A 21404-nucleotide genomic window follows, 5' to 3' on the forward strand; every position below is an offset into this window, starting at 1 on the left:
GAAAATAAGAACAATACAAAATTCATTTTTGATACTGTCGCAAAGCTAACTAAAAAGCAGCATTCCCCAAGAGAGGATGGCTTTTACTTTAGCAGTGATAAATTCATGAACTTCTTTGAGGAAAAGATCATGATTATTAGAAAGCAAATTACGGACTCCTCTTTAAATCTGCGTATTCCTTCAAAGCTCAGTTGTCCTGAGTCTGCACAACTCTGCCAGGATCTAGGATCAAGAGAGACGCTCAAGTGTTTTAGTACTATATCTTGACACAATGATGAAAATAATCATGGCCTCTAAACCTTCAAGCTGCATACTGGATCCTATTCCAACTAAACTACTGAAAGAGCTGCTTCCTGTGCTTGGCCCTCCTATGTTGAACATAATAAACGGCTCTCTATCCACCGGATGTGTACCAAACTCACTAAAAGTGGCAGTAATAAAACCTCTCTTGAAAAAGTCAAACCTTGACCCAGAAAATATAAAAAACTATCGGCCTATATCGAATCTTCAATTCCTCTCAAAAATTTTAGAAAAGGCTGTTGCGCAGCAACTCACTGCCTTCCTGAAGACAAACAATGTATACGAAATGCTTCAGTCTGGTTTTAGACCCCATCATAGCACTGAGACTGCACTTGTGAAGGTGGTAAATTACCTTTTAATGGCATCAGACCGAGGCTCTGCATCTGTCCTCGTGCTCCTAGACCTTAGTGCTGCTTTTAATACCATCGATCACCACATTCTTTTGGAGAGATTGGAAACGCAAATTGGTCTACACGGACAAGTTCTGGCCTGGTTTAGATCTTATCTGTCGGAAAGATATCAGTTTGTCTCTGTGAATGGTTTGTCCTCTGACAAATCAACTGTACATTTCGGTGTTCCTCAAGGTTCTGTTTTAGGACCACTATTGTTTTCACTATATATTTTAGCTCTGGGGGATGTCATTCGAAAACATAATGTTAACTTTCACTGCTATGCGGACGACACACAGCTGTACATTTCAATGAAACATGGTGAAGCCCCAAAATTGCCCTCGCTAGAAGCATGTGTTTCAGACATAAGGAAGTGGACGTTCTACTTTTATACTCTGACAAAACAGAGATGCTTGTTCTAGGTCCCAAGAAACAAAGAGATCTTCTGTTGAATCTGACAATTAATCTTAATGGTTGTACAGTCGTCTCAAATAAAACTGAAGGACCTCGGCATTACTCTGGACCCTGATCTCTCTTTTGAAGAACATATCAAGACCATTTCAAGGACAGCTTTTTTCCATCTACGTAACATTGCAAAAATCAGAAACCTTCTGTCCAAAAATGATGCAGAAAAATTAAATCCATGCTTTTGTCACTTCTAGGTTAGACTACTGCAATGCTCTACTTTCCGGCTACCCGGATAAAGCACTAAATAAACTTCCGTTAGTGCTAAATACGGCTGCTAGAATCCTGACAAGAACCCAAAAATTTGATCATATTACTCCAGTGCTAGCCTCCCTACACTGGCTTCCTGTCAAAGCAAGGGCTGATTTCAAGGTTTTACTGCTAACCTACAAAGCATTACATGGGCTTGCTCCTACCGATCTCTCTGATTTGGTCCAGCCGTACATACCTACACGTACGCTACGGTCACAAGACGCAGGCCTCCTAATTGTCCCTAGAATTTCTAAGCAAAACAGCTGGAGGCAGGGCTTTCTCCTACAGAGCTCAATTTTTATGTAACGGTCTGCCTACCCATGTCAGAGACGCAAACTCGGTCTCAACCTTTAAGTCTTTACTGAAGACTCATCTCTTCAGTGGGTCATATGATTGAGTGTAGTCTGGCCCAGGAGTGGGAAGGTGAACGGAAAGGCTCTGGAGCAACGAACCGCCCTTGCTGTCTCTGCCTGGCCGGTTCCCCTCTTTCCACTAAGATTCTCTGCCTCTAAACCTATTACAGGGGCTGAGTCACTGGCTTACTGGGGCTCTCTCATACCGTCCCTGGGAGGGATCCGTCACCTGAGTGGGTTGAGTCACTGATGTGATCATCCTGTCTGGGTTGGCACCCCCCCTTGGGTTGTGCCTTGGCGGAGATCTTTGTGGGCTATACTCAGCCTTGTCTCAGGATGGTAAGTTGGTAGTTGAAGATATCCCTCTAGTGGTGTGGGGGCTGTGCTTTGGCAAAGTGGGTGGGGTTATATCCTTCCTGTTTGGCCCTGTCCGGGGGTGTCCTCGGATGGGGCCACAGTGTCTCCTGACCCCTCCTGTCTCAGCCTCCAGAATTTATGCTGCAGTAGTTTGTGTCGGGGGGCTAGGGTCAGTTTGTTATATCTGGAGTACTTCTCCTGTCCTATGCGGTGCCCTGTGTGAATTTAAGTGTGCTCTCTCTAATTCTCTCTTTCTTTCGCTCTCTCGGAGGACCTGAGCCCTAGGACCATGCCTCAGGACTACCTGACATGATGACTCCTTGCTGTCCCCAGTCCACCTGGCCGTGCTGCTGCTCCAGTTTCAACTGTTCTGCCTTATTATTATTGGACCATGCTGGTCATTTATGAACATTTGAACATCTTGGCCATGTTCTGTTATAATCTCCACCCGGCACAGCCAGAAGAGGACTGGCCACCCCACATAGCCTGGTTCCTCTCTAGGTTTCTTCCTAGGTTTTGGCCTTTCTAGGGAGTTTTTCCCTAGCCACCATGCTTCTTTCTACACCTGCATTGCTTGCTGTTTGGGGTTTTAGGCTGGGTTTCTGTACAGCACTTTGCGATATCAGCTGATGTATTTATATAGCCCTTTGTACATTTGATTTGATTCCCAATTCTCTATTATTCCAAAATCTCTGCAAATCTCCCAGTCTACCAGGTCTTCCAGTTTCCCCAGTCTTCCAAATGTCACCAGTCTTCCCAAATCTCCATAACCTCCCAAGTCTCACCAGTCTTCCCAAATCTCATCAGTCTCCAGTCTCCCAAATCTCCCCAGCCTTCCCAAATCTCACCAGTCTCCCAAATCTCACAGGTCTTCCAAATCAGCCAGTCTTCCAAGTCAGCCAGTCTTCCAAATCAGCCAGTCTCCCCAGTCTTCCAAATCAGCCAGTCTCCCCAGTCTTCCAAATCAGCCAGTCTCCCCAGTCTTCCAAATCAGCCAGTCTCCCCAGTCTTCCAAATCAGCCAGTCTCCCCAGTCTTCCAAATCAGCCAGTCTCCCCAGTCTTCCAAATCAGCCAGTCTCCCCAGTCTTCCAAATCAGCCAGTCTCCCCAGTCTTCCAAATCAGCCAGTCTCCCCAGTCTTCCAAATCAGCCAGTCTCCCCAGTCTTCCAAATCAGCCAGTCTCCCCAGTCTTCCAAATCAGCCAGTCTCCCCAGTCTTCCAAATCAGCCAGTCTCCCCAGTCTTCCAAATCAGCCAGTCTCCCCAGTCTTCCAAATCAGCCAGTCTCCCCAGTCTTCCAAATCAGCCAGTCTCCCCAGTCTTCCAAATCAGCCAGTCTCCCCAGTCTTCCAAATCTCCCAGTCTCCCCAGTCTTCCAAATCTCCCAGTCTCTCCAGTCTTCCTAATCTCCCAGTTTCACCAGTCATAGAAATCTCCCAAACCTTCCCAGTCTTCCAAATCAGCCAAACTCCAGTCTCCCAAATCTCCCCACTTTCCCAAGATTTCCAAATAATTCCCACACCTCCCGTTTTCCAAAATGTCCCCAGCCTTCCCGGTCTTTAAAATGTCCCCAGTCTAACCATTCCTCAAGTCTCCCAATTTCTCCAAAACCTCTCCATTCTCCCAAACGTCTCCCAAGCCTCTCCAGTCTCACAAACCTCCCCAGTCTCCCAAACCACCCCAGTCTCCCAAACCACCCCAGTCTCCCAAACCACCCCAGTCTCCCAAACCACCCCAGTCTCCCAAACCACCCCAGTCTCCCCAATCATCCAAATCTGCCTGTCTCCCCAGACTTCAAAATTTGCCAGACTCCCAGACTTCAAAATCAGCCAGTCTCCCCAGTCTCCCAAATCTCCCAGTCTCCCAAATCGCCCCACTCCCCCCAAATTTCCCAAGACTTCCAAATACTTCAAGGTAGCCTAGTGGTTAGAGTGTTGGACTAGTAACCGGAAGGTTGCAAGTTCAAACCCCCGAGCTGACAAGGTACAAATCTGTCGTTCTGCCCCTGAACAGGCAAGTTAACCCACTGTTCCTTGACTGTCATTGAAAATAAGAATTTGTTATTAACTGACTTGTCTAGTTAAATTAAAATAAAATCTCCCGTTTTCCAAATTCTTCCCAGTCTTTAAAATCTCCCCAGTCTAACCATTCCTCCAGTCTCCCAGTTACCCCAAACCTCTCCCAGTCCCCCAAACCTCTCCCAGTCTCCCAAACCTCTCCCAGTCTCCCAAACCTCTCCCAGTCTCCCAAACCTCTCCCAGTCTCCCAAACCTCTCCCAGTCTCCCAAACCTCTCCCAGTCTCCCAAACCTCTCCCAGTCTCCCAAACCTCTCCCAGTCTCCCAAACCTCTCCCAGTCTCCCAAACCTCGCCCAGTCTCCCAAACCTCTCCCAAACCTCGCCCAGTCTCCCAAACCTCGCCCAGTCTCCCAAACCTCGCCCAGTCTCCCAAAGCTCTGTTACACATCCTCCCAAATCTCTCCAGTCGCAGTTTCACTGTCCCAACTATGTGTACTTAGACTTGCATGGCTTGGTCTTTGAGACAAGCATATGCTACTGGCAGGATCAACCAGGTAGCCACTGACAACAGAGGTTGTACCTGGGCACACTAAACTGAGAAAGGCCAGGGCACATCTCCCCAATCTCCTAAATCTCCAGAATTCTCCCGTCTTCCATAATCTCCCCCGTATCCCCAGTCTATCCAGTGTTCCAAATTCTTCCCAATTATCCCATTGTCCAAAATCTCCCAAGTCTTCCCATACCTCCCATTCTTGTCTCCACAAATCTCTCCAGTCACCTAAATCTCCCTAGTGTTCCAAAATCTCCCCAATTCTCTCCAGTCTTCCCAAATATCCCAGTTACAGTTTCCCAAACCTCCCCAGTCTTCCCAAACCTCCAGTCTTCGTCTCCCAAATAACCCCAGTCGGCCCAATTCTCCGTCTCCCCAGTCTTCCAAAACCTCCCCAGTCTTTCCAAACCTCCCCAGTCTTTCCAAACCTCCCCAGTCTTTCTAAATATAATCAGTCTCCCAAGTCTTCCAAATAACCCAAATCTCCCTGTCATCCCAATCTGCAAGTCTCCCCATTCTCCCAAATCTCCCAGTTACAGTCTCCCAAATATCTCCATTCTCCCCATTCTCCTACATCTCTCCAGTGTTCCGTATTCAAAATCTCCCCAGTCATCCCAGTCTCCCCAGTCTTCCAAATCTCCCCAGTCTTCCAAATCTCCCAGTCTCCCAACTCTCCCAGTCTCATAAATATCCCAGTTACAGTCTCTCAAATATCTCCATTCTCCTACATCTCTCCAGTGTTCCAAAATCTCCCGTTCTCCCTTACTCCAATTCTCCCCAGTCAGTTAGTCTTCCCATAGCTCCCCAGTCTTCCCATAGCTCCCCAGTCTTCCCATAGCTCCCCAGTCTTCCCATAGCTCCCCAGTCTTCCCATAGCTCCCCAGTCTTCCCATAGCTCCCCAGTCTTCCCATAGCTCCCCAGTCTTCCCATAGCTCCCCAGTCTTCCCATAGCTCCCCAGTCTTCCCATAGCTCCCCAGTCTTCCCATAGCTCCCCAGTCTTCCCATAGCTCCCCAGTCTTCCCATAGCTCCCCAGTCTTCCCATAGCTCCCCAGTCTTCCCATAGCTCCCCAGTCTTCCCATAGCTCCCCAGTCTTCCCATAGCTCCCCAGTCTTCCCATAGCTCCCCAGTCTTCCCATAGCTCCCCAGTCTTCCCATAGCTCCCCAGTCTTCCCATAGCTCCCCAGTCTTCCCATAGCTCCCCAGTCTTCCCATAGCTCCCCAGTCTTCCCATAGCTCCCCAGTCTTCACATAGCTCCCCAGTCTTCACATAGCTCCCCAGTCTTCACATAGCTCCCCAGTCTTCACATAGCTCCCCAGTCTTCACATAGCTCCCCAGTCTTCACATAGCTCCCCAGTCTTCACATAGCTCCCCAGTCTTCACATAGCTCCCCAGTCTTCACATAGCTCCCCAGTCTTCACATAGCTCCCCAGTCTTCACATAGCTCCCCAGTCTTCACATAGCTCCCCAGTCTTCACATAGCTCCCCAGTCTTCACATAGCTCCCCAGTCTTCACATAGCTCCCCAGTCTTCACATAGCTCCCCAGTCTTCACATAGCTCCCCAGTCTTCACATAGCTCCCCAGTCTTCACATAGCTCCCCAGTCTTCACATAGCTCCCCAGTCTTCACATAGCTCCCCAGTCTTCACATAGCTCCCCAGTCTTCACATAGCTCCCCAGTCTTCACATAGCTCCCCAGTCTTCACATAGCTCCCCAGTCTTCACATAGCTCCCCAGTCTTCACATAGCTCCCCAGTCTTCACATAGCTCCCCAGTCTTCACATAGCTCCCCAGTCTTCACATAGCTCCCCAGTCTTCACATAGCTCCCCAGTCTTCACATAGCTCCCCAGTCTTCACATAGCTCCCCAGTCTTCACATAGCTCCCCAGTCTTCACATAGCTCCCCAGTCTTCACATATCTAGATTCGGCTTTCGATTTCGCAACAAAGCCTCCTTCACTCACACCACCAAACTTACCCTAGTAAAACTGACTATCCTACCGATCCTAGACTTCGACGATGTCAACTACAAAATAGCTTCCAATACTCTACTCAGCGAATTGGATGCAGTCTATCACAGTGCCACCCGTTTTGTTACCAAAGCGCCTCATACCACCTACCACTGCGACCTGTATGTTCTAGTCAGCTGGCCCTCGCTACATATTTGTCGCCAGACCCGCTGGCTCCAGGTCATCTACAAGTCTATGCTAGGTAAAGCTCTGCCTTATCTCAGCTCACTGGTCACGATAACACCCACCCGTAGAACGCGCTCCAGCAGGTATATCTCACTGGTCATCCCCAAAGCCAACACGTCTTTTGGCCGCCTTTCCTTCCAGTTCTCTGCTGCCAGTGACTGGAACGAATTGCAAAAATTGCTGAAGCTGGGGACTTACATTTCCCTCACTAATTTTAAACATCAGCTATCTGAGTAGCTAACCGATCACTGCAGCTGTACATAGTCCATCTGTAAATAGCCCACCCAATCTACCTACCTCATCCCCATATTGTTTTTATTTACTTTGCTGCTCTTTTGCACGCCAGTATCACTAGTTACACAGCATCTATTCATCATTTGCTCATCTATCACTCCAGTGTTATTCTGCTAAATTGTAATTACTTTGCTACTATGGCCTATTTATTGCAATACCTCATGCCATTTGCACACACTGTATATAGACTTTCTTTTTTTCTACTGTGTTGACTGTATGCTTGTATTCCATGTAACTCTGTGTTGTTGTTGTTTCGGTAGCACTGCTTTGCTTTATCGTGGCCAGGTCGCAGTTGCAAATGAGAACTTGTTCTCAACTAGCTTACCTGATTAAAGCCTTCACAAATCTCCCCAGCCTTCACAAATCTCCCCAGCCTTCACAAATCTCCAAAATGTCCAGTCTCCCAAATCTCCCCAGTCAACCAAACCTCTCCAGTCATCCAAATCATCCCAGTCATCCAAATCATTCCAGTCCTCCAAAAACTCCCAGTCTTCCAAAAACTCCCAGTCTTCCCAGTTATCTCCCAGTATCCCCAGTCTCCAAAATCTCCCAGTTACAGTCTCCCAAATACTTATTCTCACAATTCTCCCAAATCCCCCCAGTCTCTGTTATACTGTACGAACCGTGTGTACTTAGACTTCCATGGCTTGATCTTTGAGACAAGCATATGCTTTTGATTTGATGCTACTGGCAGGATCAACCAGGTAGCCACTCACAACATAGAGGATGTACCTGGGCACACTAAGCGGAGAACGGCCAGGGCACGGTCTAACAAACCTCCCAAATCTCCCCACTCTTTCCAAATCTCCCCCACTCTTTCCAAATCTCCCCAGAATCCCAAATCTCCCAGTTAGAAAGTCTCCCAAATATCTCCAGCCTTCCAAATCTCCAAACTCTCCCCAGTCTACTAAATCTACGCAGTGTTCCTAAATCTCCCCAACTCTCCCGTATTCCAAATCTCCCCAAATCTCTCCAGACTTCCCAGTCTCCCCAAATATCCCAGTAACAGTCTCACAAACAAGTCCAGTCATCCCAGATCTCCTGTCACCCAAGTATACAAAATCTCCCCAGTCTTCCAAATCTGACAGTCTCCCCAGTCTTCCAAATCTGACAGTCTCTCCAGTCTTCCCAGTCCCCCAAAATATCCTAGTTAGTCGTCCAAATCTCCCAGCCTCCCAGTCGTCCAAATCTCCCAGTCGTCCAAATCTCCCAGTCGTCCAAATCTCCCAGCCTCCCCAGTCGTCCAAATCTCCCAGCCTCCCCAGTCGTCCAAATCTCCCAGCCTCCCCAGTCGTCCAAATCTCCCCAGAATTGCTGAATCTCCCAAGTCTCCCCATCGCCCCAGTCTGCTGCTTCTATACTTAGGTATTCACATCCACACCACCAGCAATGATCACAGTGCAGCCAGCCTGAGAGGTACATATGTTTGAGGAAATCTGTGTTCGGCGTAATCAATAAACAGCACTCACCCATCTCAGCTGTTAGACTCTCAAACTTAAATGGCTTCTCCTGTCAGTGCTAACTACCTGTAGATCAACGGGCGGTGGTGGACAAAACCCCTAGATAAATGTTATAGATTGAAAACCTCAGCTCACACAGAACTGATTGGGGTATTAATTCAGAGACAACTCTTTCACACCAGAGTTAGTCCCGACAGCTCTCATTCACTCAGTACTTAACAGTAATATCTCATCTAAATTTCAATCCTGTTATTATTCCAAATGTAATTTGTTGAACTCAGCTTCTCACTTTCCCAAATTACAAATCTCTTAGAACTAATAATATAAAATAAAACGTGCTCAAAAACACCTTGTGCAATTACCAGTGGCTACAGACCACATCGACACTTATAAATGCCTAGACAGCTATCAGCGGGGCTTTTCCATGGTACCGTTACTTGCCCTCACTCTAGTCTGGTCTATGAGACAAGCTCTAGCCTTCTTAAGACTAATAGTACCTTCATTTTTGTTTAGTTTTACAAAACATTTGTATTTTTAAATCTTTTAAATTGACTTACTGAAATTCAGTTGCAGTGTCCCTCAATTGTCCACGGATGATGCGTCCCCTCCTGGGCAGCTCGCAGTAAGGGTCCTTGTCTGTTGGTCAGACAGGAATTTCCCCTCACGCTTTATAAAGTGCACCAACGGTTTTGTGATGCCAAATTGTCAGGGAAATCACCAGGGACACCTGAAGTCAATCTTAAATTAATCATTCTTTATTAACAGCAAGCTGGAGCGGTTTCAACAAACTCAATGCACCATAGTACACTACACGTCAGTCAAGAGCTCCAACAGGGCAGTCCAGTTAGTTCTTATATACTGCTTAAAACAGACAAATTATATTCGCATGAGTTACATTATTCATAAAATCACCATTAACTTTTGGTGCATGCATGTGAGCGACCAATACCTCGAGGCTTCCCTCCAAGCGTAGACCTTGAAACTGAGATATCCGTCCTCAAAACAATGTTCTGGGCGTACAAAATTGCCAATACTGATGAGGATTCTCCAAGGCGCGGTCAGTCACTTGCATGAACCCAGTCAAATTGGTTATTAGAGAAGCAAACATTTCCCTTCACACTGCTATTGACCAACTGGGTTCGAACCCACGTCTCCTGTGTGTCACAACACTATGTAGGCTTAAGTCTGTCTAGGATTTAGCTTGAACGAACGTAACTATTCAGGTTTCAGGCAAAAGTACCAGTCATTGGGCGTCCCGAGTAGCGCAGCAGTCTAAAGCACTGCAGTGCTTGAGGCATCACTACAGACCGGGGTTTGATTCGCGACCGCGAGACAAGAGGCAACACAATTGGGCCAGCGTCGCCCGGGTTAGGGGAGGGTATGGCCGGCTGGGATGTCCTTGTCCCATTTCTCTCTAGCAACTCCTGTGTTGGGCCGGGCACATGCACACTGACACGGTTGCCAGTTGTACGTTGTTTCCTCTGACACATTGGTGCGGCTGGCTTCTGGGTTAAGCAAGCAGTGTGTCAAGAAGCAATACGGCTTGGCAGGGTAGTGTTTCGGAGGACGCATGGCTCTCGACCTTCGTACAGGCGTTGCAGCGACGGGACAAGACTAACTACCAATTGGATATCACGAAATGGGGGGGGGGGGGGGGGGGTAAAAGTAAAGAAATAAAAAAGGTACTAGTCATCACACAAACATGGTTATGAGTATAATGACCCATTATTAAAATGTAAATGCCAGGTAATCCAGAGAAAGAAGTGGTCAAAATGCTTTATTTTACAGTTCAACAGTAATTCCCAACACACAATGACCATAACATGTTAACAGATGCCTTTGTTAAGAGTATCATTGTGGTTCATACAAAAAGTTTTTAAAAAAAGTTGTTTTTTAAATAGATATAAATTAAGCTACATTGAACATGAAATGTATCTCTACCTCTTCACAAACCTAAAAGTGCCTCAGACATTTTGTTCAAAGCATGTGTGATTTAGAATATGTAGCTAACAGAGACAACATTCTCAGTTGGGGGAGAAGGAGAAAAAAAAGAAAAGAAAGTGCAATTGAGAAGCACCAAAAATATAAATTTGGCACATGAAAATCAAAGCAAGCAAAATATAACCCAACGCAAAAAAAAGCTTTACTCTGCCTTCGATTGAGAATGGAAAGGTCAAGGACGGATAAAACAAATCAGTTGAACCTAACGGAGAGTTGGATACTTGAATAAAAGAAACCAACTGGCATACTTCCTCCAATTACAGAAAAAAACAAGGTCCAAATTTCAAAGCTAGAAAATGCTTTAGGAATAGTTCTAAATGTCAGATAATACACAATATAGGCTAGAGCGTTTCCTCCAGAACACTGAAAACTCATAAGGCCATGTAAATTATTCTACAAATTAAATGCAGATAATGGAATAAAATGCCTTAAACTTTGTACAAATGAGAATAAAAGCCATAAAATGTTAACATATAGCTAGGATCTCTTAACTGTCATGTCCAAGAAAGAAAAAAACTACCTTTATAACACATCAGGAAAACACACCATGTCAATTGCCCCTTTAACCCAACATACAGTAGAAATGACATGACTAAAAAGTGATGTATATAAAATATCTGTAATATTCTAGCAAATGAATGCTGCATAGTTATACATGACATGGCTTCATTATCAGATGTTTGTATCATTTATAAAACAGATTAATGAAATTTCACAGTGTCCCAAAAACACACATGTAAAGAAGGATATACTGCAGGTACAACTCATATGGGGACAGCCATTGTGCCTCACACTTCACCATTCCATCACTCAACAGTCAAGGGGCAGTCTATAGTATGTGCAGTGTAAACAAAAAACTTTAAACCATATTTTTGGATGTTTAGGCAATAACCCAGCGTCCCCTTAACTAAACATATTAACAAAGAAATAGGATTTTCCAAATCTCCAAAAATCCTCCCAAACAATCAATACTCCCAAGCTGAGCACAGCTAAAAGACAAAGCACTGCCTTGATGAGATGCAACAAACTGATGAAATTTACATGGAGGACAAAAGGACTTTAAGGCTGTGTTCACACAGACCAATTAAACATATTTTTTCCCCGCAATTATTGGTCTTTTGGCCAATCTGATCAGATCTTTGCCAATAATTGGGTTTAAAAAAACAAAAACAATTGGGCTGCCTGTGTAAACGCAGCCAAAGATATTACAGCCGGTCACATTGGGTAGGCAATAAGTGGTTGAATCTCTATGACCGGTGACAGATTAACTTGCAGTATCTTCTGGGCTTTCCTCCTCACCTCCTCATCGGTGATCGAGTCATCAACCTTGATCACCTTGAACCTCAGGTTGTTCTCACTCAGTCTAAGGTCTTCAGACTGCTCTTTGACCAGCCAGACCTCATTTCTGGGCCTCTTCACACAGAGTTTGTCTTCAGCCTCGTCAGTCCTTTTCCTTTTCTGGTCCCTCCAGCAAGGCATTCCGTTGCATTCCTTCAAAACCCGGTCGTTTTGCAGTATGGCAGGCACTCCGATGATATTGACTGGGCAGGGCAAAAAGTTCACTCTCCTCAAAGTGACAGATTTTGCTAAGTTTCCGGTACCTTCCGAAGGCTGTACTTGGGTACCTGTTAGAGATAGTGGTCGATGAGAGTTGGGCACAGTCACCTCTCCTGACCATACACCTGTGTGGAACTGCAGTCTCGCTGTGTGGCCTGTAGAGGGTCCAGTGATGTTGGTCAGTCTTATGTATGACTGCATCTGAACAGGCACAACAGCCAAGGTCGGTGGTTGAGAGAGGACAGTCTGTTTGAGAGACTCCTTTGACAGATTTGTCAAAATAATTGTGGGTTGATTCTTCAGGACAACTTTTGCTGCTGCACTTAACAAAGAATAGTTGATTTCAGTCTTCTTGCCATGGGGTTTTCTACCCTTCTTTTTGCCAGGCTTTTGAACCTTTGAGACAGCAATGTCCAGTGTGCTCTGTGTCTTTATTACAGGCCTCAGTACTGCAGTACAAGACCTGTAACCATAAACATCTTTGCTTTTAAGTACAGTAGGCTTGTGACCTTCATCTTTGAGTCCCTCAATAAAAGTGGCCAGTTCTTTCTCAGTATCGAAAAGGTCTTTTGACATAGGACTGAACGCTTTCAGAGTCTCCAGTAGAGTAGTTTGGCCAGCGGAGTGGAAACGTGACCATGACTGGACAACCTTCTCTGTGGCTTCCTTACAATTCATGGCATATACCATCTGTTCTGTAATCTGTAGCATTGGTGATATTGGCGTCCGAGATCAGCCCTGTGGGCAAAAAGAGAATAAACAGTCAAAAATGTAGACTTCATACTCAACTTCTGTAAATCATTGACATTCAAAACCCTGGATAAGGGAAATCTCAGGTTAAGGTTTCTGATCAAGTAGGCTAACCCAACATTCAACGTACCACCAAAGTGACTACAAACAAAGCTGTATTCATAATCTTGCTGGAGAGGGAGACCTACAAACTCTGAAAAACGTGTTGTTACATCAGTAAAAAAAAAATTAAAAAAAAAAGATAAAGAGCTTTGCCTATTTTAAAACAGATTCAAAACATCTACCAACCATGGGTGACTAACATTAGCTAAAATTCAGTGAGGCAATTCCCTCCATAGACTTGGACAAATGATAAATTGACAATTCCAACTGGAATTAATTTTTACAGATCGAGCATTCTTATTCAAATTAGCTCCAAAAAGCACAAGACATAACAAAATTCCTGTCATATTTCATCTGAGAAAATGTAAAAATTTGGAGAATGAGAGTTTGCCCCTCGATTGTTTTCGTTCAGATCTGATGGGCAGAGCCTCTGCCACAAAAACAGGTGTATGACCTTTGTCACATAACAAAGTAGGCTAGCTTTTGATTCAACTTACGGTGGATGCGGCATTTCAAAACGGAATGTAGAAACAGGAATAACTTTGCATTGCTTGCTGCAAGTTTGCGTCTTGTGCGGCAGCTATACCGCTGCAGTACAGACCGCTTCCATTGAAAAGGTCATTCATTAAGTAGGTTAGCAAGCCAATGCTTACTTAGCTCAGACTGGAAGTCCCCGTGATCAGCCAGCATGCTAGCTGATCCCAAAGACATCCAGTCTTTGTGTTAACTCTAGTTTACAGTGGCTCAGAACTACCTCTAAAAAGGCTTCTACAAGCTGCACTCCATTGATCTACGTGTGTGCACGTGAGTAGAGTTAGTTTTTTGGGGGGCAGCAGACTCTTTTTGTTGCATTCCACCCAGAGGTGAAGTCCACCTTGTGTAGTGTATATCCTATATCCACTAGGGGGCTTGGGAGCCAGAGTAGCTAACCAAGCAAGAGGGGCCAAGGCACTCTTTTTGACAAACCACGGAAAACGTTTGAACTTCCGGATCAAGAGTTAAAGTATATGCCCATTTACAAAATACTAGCCACCTGTCAGGCTAGACTGGTGTTCTATGCTTTACGACACTGTTTAGCCACAGAAAAAAAAATATTTTTTGGATTTGCTAGAGCTTGAACAGGAATAACTTGAACTGCTATTACTACTCAGGAGTATGGAGAAAAAGGGACTGAGAAAATGGCAAGTTTGTTACATGACAACAACGAGAGGGGATAATAAAGAACAAACGTCTCTTGTTCAACCTATGCGAAGCATTGACGAGGAACGACATGTTCAAATCAATAATTTTATTGGTCACATACACATGGTTAGCATATGTTAATGCGAGTGTAGCGAACTGCTTGTGCTTCTAGTTCTGACCGTGCAGTAGAATCTAACAATTTCACAACTACCATACACACACACACACACGTGTAAAGGAATGAATACGAATATGAACATAGAAATATATGGATGAGCGATAGCCGTGCGGCATAGGCAAGATGGTGTAGAGTACAGTATATACACATATGAGATGAGTAATGTAAACAAAGTGGCATTGTTTTAAGTGACTAGTGATACATTTATTACATCCAATTTTTTATTATTGAAGTGGCTAGAGATTTGACATACTATGTTAGTGATGGCTGTTTAACAGTCTGATGGCCTTGAGATAGCCGTTTTTCAGTCTCTCGGTCCCAGCTTTGTTGCACCTGTATTGACCTTGCCTTCTGGATGATAGCGGGGTGAACAGGCAGTGGCTCAGGTCCTTGATGATCTCTTCGGCCTTCCTGTGACGTCGGGCGGTAAGTAGTTTGCCCCCAGTGATGCTTTGTGCAGATCTCACTACCCTCTGGAGAGCCTTACGGTTGTGGGTGAAGCAGTTGCCGTGGGTGAAGCAGTTGCCGTACCAGGCGGTATTACAGCCTGACAGAATGCTCTCGATTGTGCATCTGTAAAAGTTTGAGAGTGTTTTTGGTGACAAGCCAAATTTCTCCAGCCTCCTGGAGGTTGAAAAGGTGCTGTTGCGCTTTCTTCCCCACACTGTCTGGGTGGACCATTTCAGTTTGTCCGTGACGTGTACACTGAGGAAGCTTTCCACCCTCTCCACTACGGTCCCGTCGATGTGGATAGGGGGGTGCTCCCTCTGCTGTGTCCTGAAGTCCACGATCATCTCCTTTGTGATGTTGACGTTGAGTGCGAGGTTGTTTTCCTAACACCACACTCCAAGGGCCCTCTCCCCCTTCCTGTAGGCCATCCCATCGTAGTTGGTAATCAAGCCTACCACTGTAGTGTCATCTGCAAACTTGATGACTGAGTTGGAGGCTTGCATGGCCATGTAGTCATGGGTGAACAGGGAGTACAGGAGAGGGCTGAGAACACACCCTTGCGGGGCCACAGTGTTGAGGATTAGCGGGGTGGAGATGTTACCTAGCCTCACCACCTGGGGGCGGCCCGTCAGAAAGTCCAGTACCCAATTGCACAGGGCGGGGTCGAGACCAAAGGTCTAGAGCTTAATGACGAGTTGAGGGCACTATGGTGTTAAATGCTGAGCTGTAATCGATTAACAGCATTCTTACATAGGTATTCCTCTTCTCCAGATGGGTTAGGGCAGTGTGATTACATCTTCTGTGGACCTATTGAGGCGGTAAGCAAATTGGAGTGGGTCTAGGGTGTCACTTGTTCACTGGACATGATACCTGTCCCAGACCTGCTGTTTTCAACTCTGAGAAAGCAGTAGAGACACTCTGAATGATCAACTACGAAAAGCCAACTGACATTTACTACTGAGGTGCTGCCCTGTTGCACCCTCGACAACCACTGATTATTATTGGACCCTGCTGGTCATCTAAGAACATTTTGGCCATGTTCTGTTATAATCTCCACCTGGCAAAGCCAGAAGAGGACTGGCCACACCTGTTACAGGAATTATATTCCTCTATGTTTTAATACCCAATTAAAATGAATCACTCTGTCAATTCATAAGAATCTGTAGGACTCTTATTTGTATAAAATGCACAGAGACCAGTCTTAAAGTCAATCAGCAGCTTTTATTCTCGAGAGTACTGCCCATTATACATTTTACCACAGGTTATAAACTGAAAATGACGTCATTAGTTTTAGTACTAGCCCGTCTCATCTCCGCTCCAGTACAATGGCTGTATGGTTCTCACATCGTCTCTCCCTATTAAGATAATTTATGAATAGAACCAAGGTCTGCCTGTGTAGATAAGCATTCTAGCCAGTCTGGCTATAAGTTCATTCATTTCTACCAAGGAACAGACAGTCATTGTTCTAATTCTTGATTATATTTACACACATTATATTCAGTACTAGGATTATAAAGAAAATTCATACATATACAGTAATATAATAGTATTCTGATTAGTCAGTCCTGATTTAAATGTATACATAGTCATTATTGATAAAAATTCCCTTAACAACCCCTCAGCCTGGTTCTTCTCTAGGTTTCTTCCTAGGTTCTGGCATTGTAGGCTGGGTTTCTGTACAGCATTTTGTGACATCTGTTGATGTAAGAAGGGCTTTATAAATAAATCTGATTGATAAGGTGGAGGTGACCAGCCAGCTGGTCTGCGCATGCTCTGAGGACGCGGCTAGGGATGCCGTCTGGGCCGGCAGCCTTGCGAGGGTTAACACGTTTAAATGTTTTACTCATGTTGGCTGCGGTGAAGGAGAGCCCGCAGGTTATGGTAGCGGGCCGTGTCAGTGCCACTGTATTGTCCTCAAAGCGAGCAAGGAAGTTGTTTAGTTCGTCTGGGAGCAAGACGGTGTCTGCGATGGCGCTGGTTTTCTTTTTGTAATCCGTGATTGAATGTAGACCCTGCCACATACATCTGAGCCGTTGAATTCTGACTGTCTCTATACGGACGCTTAGCTTGTTTGATTGCCACGGAGGGAATAGCTACACTGTATTCGGTCATGTTTCCGGTCGCCTTGCCATGATTTAAAAAGCAGTGGTTCGCACTTTCAGTTTAGCGCGAATGCTGCCATCAATCCAGAGTTTCTGGTTGGGGAAGGTTTTAATCGTCACCGTGGGTACAACATCACAAATGCACTTGCTTATAAACTCAATACATCAATGTTATTGTCTGAGGCTATCCGGAACATATCCACGTGATCGAAGCAATCTTGAAGGGTGGAATCAGATTGCTCAGGTCTGTTCAATGCGGGTCCGACTACGGACGTTTCCTGTTTTAGTTTCTGTCTATAGGCTGGGAGCAACAAAAAATGGAGTCTAAGATTTGACGAAAGGAGGACAAGCTTTTATATGCGTCGTGGAAGTTAGAGTAGCAATAATCCAGAATGCTGCCAGCCCGGGTCGCACATGCTGACATCATTTAGGAAGTCTTGTTATCAGATTAGCTTTGTTAAAATCCCCAGCTACAATAAATGCATCCCCAGGATGTGGTTTCCAGTTTACATAAAGTCCATTGAAGTTCTTCCAGGGCCGTCGAAGTGTCTGCTTGGGGGGGGGGGGGGGGGGGGGGGATACACACGGCTGTGGTTATAGTCTAAGAGAATTCTCTTAGTAGATAATGCGGTCGGCATTTGATTGTAAGAAATTCTAGGTCAGGTGAAAAAAAAAAAGGACTTGAGTTGCTGTATGTTATGATCACACAAAGACTAGTTAATCATAAGGCATACACCTCCGCCCTTCTTACCAGTGAGATGTTTGTTTGTTGGTGCGATGTGTGAAGAAACCAGGTGGCTGTACCGACTCTGATAACGTATCCCGAGCGAGCCATGTTTCTGTGAAACAGAGAACGTTACAATCGGATTTTGTCTACCTTGTTGTCAAGAGACTGGACGTTGGCTAGTAGTATACTCAGGAGTGGTGGGCGATGTGCCCATCTATGGAGCCTGACCAGAAGACCGCTCCGTCTGCCCTTTGAGGCGTTGTTGTTTTTGGGTCGCCTGCTGGGATCCGATCCATTGTCCTGGGTGGTGGACCAAACAGAGGATGCGCTTCGGGAAAGTCGCACCCCTGGTCGTAATGTTGGTAAGTTAACGTTGCTCTTATATCCAATAGTTCCTCCTGGCTGTATGTATTGAGACTTAAGATTTCCTGGGGTAACAGTGTAAGAAATACATTTAAAAAACAAATGCATAGTTATCTAAGAGCGCAAAGCGAGGCGACCATCTCTGCCGGTGCCATGGTGAAAGGTGTTCACAACTTTCGGATGTCTGTTGCACGATTTTACGACTTCCTTCACTGGCTTGCCCCTGTGTTGTCTGTTCACAATGCTATGCTTTATCTTGGCCAGGTCACAGTTGCAAATGAGAACTTGTTCTCAACTAGCCTACCTGGTTAAATAAAAGGTGAAATAAAAAAATAAAAACATCTTGCAGAAGAAAACTCACAGCTTACCCGTAAGGGCTGCAGAAAGTCTGTCTGTGACCTTTCGGTTTTTGGCGAGCGGCAGCACACCAAGTATTGCTGCGAGTTGTAACTCATAAGCTAGGAATGTTTCTGCCATCGTCACAGAAGTGTGCCAGGCTATCTGGCATGTCCCGAAGGAGGAGTGTGTTGCTTATCCCTCCATGGCACACTGGGCAGATTGAGGATTGTTGGACAGAAAACATGTTCGGTTCTGACATCCGGCAAACCTGGGCAGCGATTACTACAACGGCTTTTTGCCAATGGTCCTCATGGCAGTCTGCGATGCAAGGTACGAACCATATCCAGGTAGGATACGCTAAATACATGTCACTATACATGTCACTTTATGCTTCACATAAAATTGATCTGGCATCCCAATAAGAGAATGGGGGCCTATGTCCAAAGCATAGGCTACACAGTTGTTACAGTACACATATGATAGTATTGAACAGGAGGGCTATGGAAACACTTATTTTATTCAAGGTTTCATCTAGCCTTGATGCCGAGAAGATCTACAACTACCGCCACTCAAAATCCAAAAGAATTTCAGAGAACTGCTTTGGGATCCTTGCTGCAAGATGGAGGATCCTGAGACAAGCCCTTGAGGTTCCCCCGGAGAAAGCGGAGACCATTGTGAAGGCCTGCGTGGCCCTCCACAACTAACGTCGACCACAGACTGACAACAGATTCATCAACAGGGTAGATCCAGTCCACACCCACTGTGGACCTGCTTCCAGGAGAGTGATACAAGGGGACACCATCTTCCCAGACCTAAGAAACATGTCAGCATAGAGGGATAACAATTGTGCGCAACAACCTCAAGGACTACATCCTCACACCAGCAGGTCAAGAACTACCCATCCCGGATACGGGTTTCAATTCGACAACATACGGTGTTCGCCACAAACATTCCTGAAAATACAAGTCTCACACATGCTTCAAAAGCCTAGAATCTTGCTAATCCAACTGCGTTGTTATATTTAAAAAAAAGTATCAATTGCGAAAGAATACGCTGCGATTATCTGAGCACAGACCCCCATATCAAACTACTTATTCAACCAGCACTTGCGTAACAAAATCAAACTGCATTGAAATAAATCGTTTACTTTGAAGATCTTGCTCTGGTTGCAATCCCAAGGATCATTGTTACACAATGAATGGTCTTTTCGGTTAAATCAATTTTTTATAGCCTAACACAAAACATTTTGTGAACGCTTATCTCGTTGAATTTCGTGTCATTCAATTTGACGTAACATCCAAAGTAAATAGACAGACTTTCCCTGATTTTATCCAGTCATGTTTGGTTTCCTTGCAATCAACTGTTTGTAACACAACCAAACCTGATGGGTCATTTTGCGGGACATATTGACCCGGAAAAAACGATTGGAAGACAACAATTGACGAGCCCATTGTGCACCAATTATATGACCACTGTTTCGTTGATTGACTTTATTTTAACCCAATGACCACTGATCGTCTTGAAATCTAGCTGGGTAGATAGCCAATGAGCAGAGGTAAACAGCAATATCCCATGGTTCTTTGTTGTAAGACAAACCTTTCCATTGAGGACCGTTCTTTTGCCATTGCCAATTCAACCGTGAAGGAGCAAAGCTTATTACGTACAGCAGTATTTCGGTGACTTGCATCTTCAGCTGTTTATTTATCCAACAGCATGGCGAATAAGTCAAGGAAAGCTAATTCTAAGACTAGATATACGAATGTAGAAACAATTTGAGGAAATTGATCGTGGAAGTGAGACAGATCTGCTTTTTGAAGACTCCATTAGCTCCCATAGCTTTGATTTTGAAACTGAGGCATATTTTTTGAACGGAGAGGACATTGTTTTGGACTGGTAAGTTGCTCTCATGCTAATGCCGTTGTTTGAAATTAATATAAAATATTACTTGCGATTGTTTTTACATTTTATTTGCAATATATAAAGATGTAATGAAATGGGTAAGGTACACATTAGCTAGTCATTGTGAGTGAGGGTCCGTTTGTATGAGAACGACCATAGCCTATGTCTGTGTATAATATATATATATAAAAATGGTATATAAAAAAAATACACACACACACCTGTTGATACAGGGCTCATATGTGAAACTATTCTAACTGAAAATTATTTCACAGTGGCACTGACTCCGACTAGAAAGCCCTTCCTCTCACAGAAAGCCTTCAGAGAGCAGCTCATCAAGGAGCTTGCTGGCTAGCTACAGCACCACTGCACAAAGCCCTGTCCCTTCTGCTCCTGCCACAAGTGTTCATCTGCCCAAATATATTTGTGCAGGCATGGATGTGCCTAAGGGCCAAAAGGGCACAGCATGGCGGCGTTGCTGTGTTGTTTGCAAGATGAAGTCTCCCATCACATGCACAGTGACCCTCTGCTTTACATCAGAAAGAGACTGCTATAGTATCTGGCCAGAGTTTTGGCAAAGTTGGTGGGGTTATATGGCAAAGTGGGTGGGGGCTAGGGTCAGTGTGTTATATCTTGAGTACTTTCCCTGGCTTATGTGAATTTAAGTCTGCTCTCTTTCTTTCTCTTGGCAGGACCTGAGCCCTTGGACCATGCTTCAGGATTACCTGCCATGATGACTCCTTGCTGTCCCCAGTCCACCCGGCCTTGCTGCTGTTCCAGTTTCAACTGTTCTGCCTGCGGCTATGGAACCCTAAACTGTTCATATTTACTCAAGGTGCTGTCCTGTTGCACCCTCTACAACCACTGATCTCCACCCGGCACAGCCAGAAGAGGATTGGCCACCCCTCATAGCCTGGTTCCTCTCAGGTTTCTTCCTAGGTTGCTGCCTTTCTAGGGAGTTTTTCCTAGCCACCGTGCTTCTGCACCTGCATTGCTTGGGCCAATCTTGCGACAGAGCCTGGGCGCGAACCCAGGGACTCTGATGGCACAGCTGCCGCTGCAGTACAGCGCCCTTAACCACTGCGCCACCCGGGAGGCCCATCTTGTTCATTTTAAAGAT

General features: G+C 45.3%; 1 protein-coding gene across 1 annotated transcript in view; it reads right to left on the bottom strand.

Moving 5' to 3' along the window:
• Positions 1-10400: 10400 nt before the first annotated feature.
• Positions 10401-21404, bottom strand: part of LOC139368839 (coiled-coil domain-containing protein 71-like) — a 32426-nt gene continuing 21422 nt past the window's right edge. The window contains exon 2 of the mRNA XM_071108244.1: positions 10401-12930. Coding sequence (XP_070964345.1) covers positions 11851-12903 — 1053 coding nt within the window. The 5' untranslated portion in view covers positions 12904-12930 and the 3' untranslated portion in view covers positions 10401-11850. The remainder of the gene's footprint in view (positions 12931-21404) is intronic.

Source organism: Oncorhynchus clarkii, chromosome 16, assembly GCF_045791955.1.
Source record: "Oncorhynchus clarkii lewisi isolate Uvic-CL-2024 chromosome 16, UVic_Ocla_1.0, whole genome shotgun sequence".
NCBI lineage: Eukaryota > Metazoa > Chordata > Actinopteri > Salmoniformes > Salmonidae > Oncorhynchus > Oncorhynchus clarkii.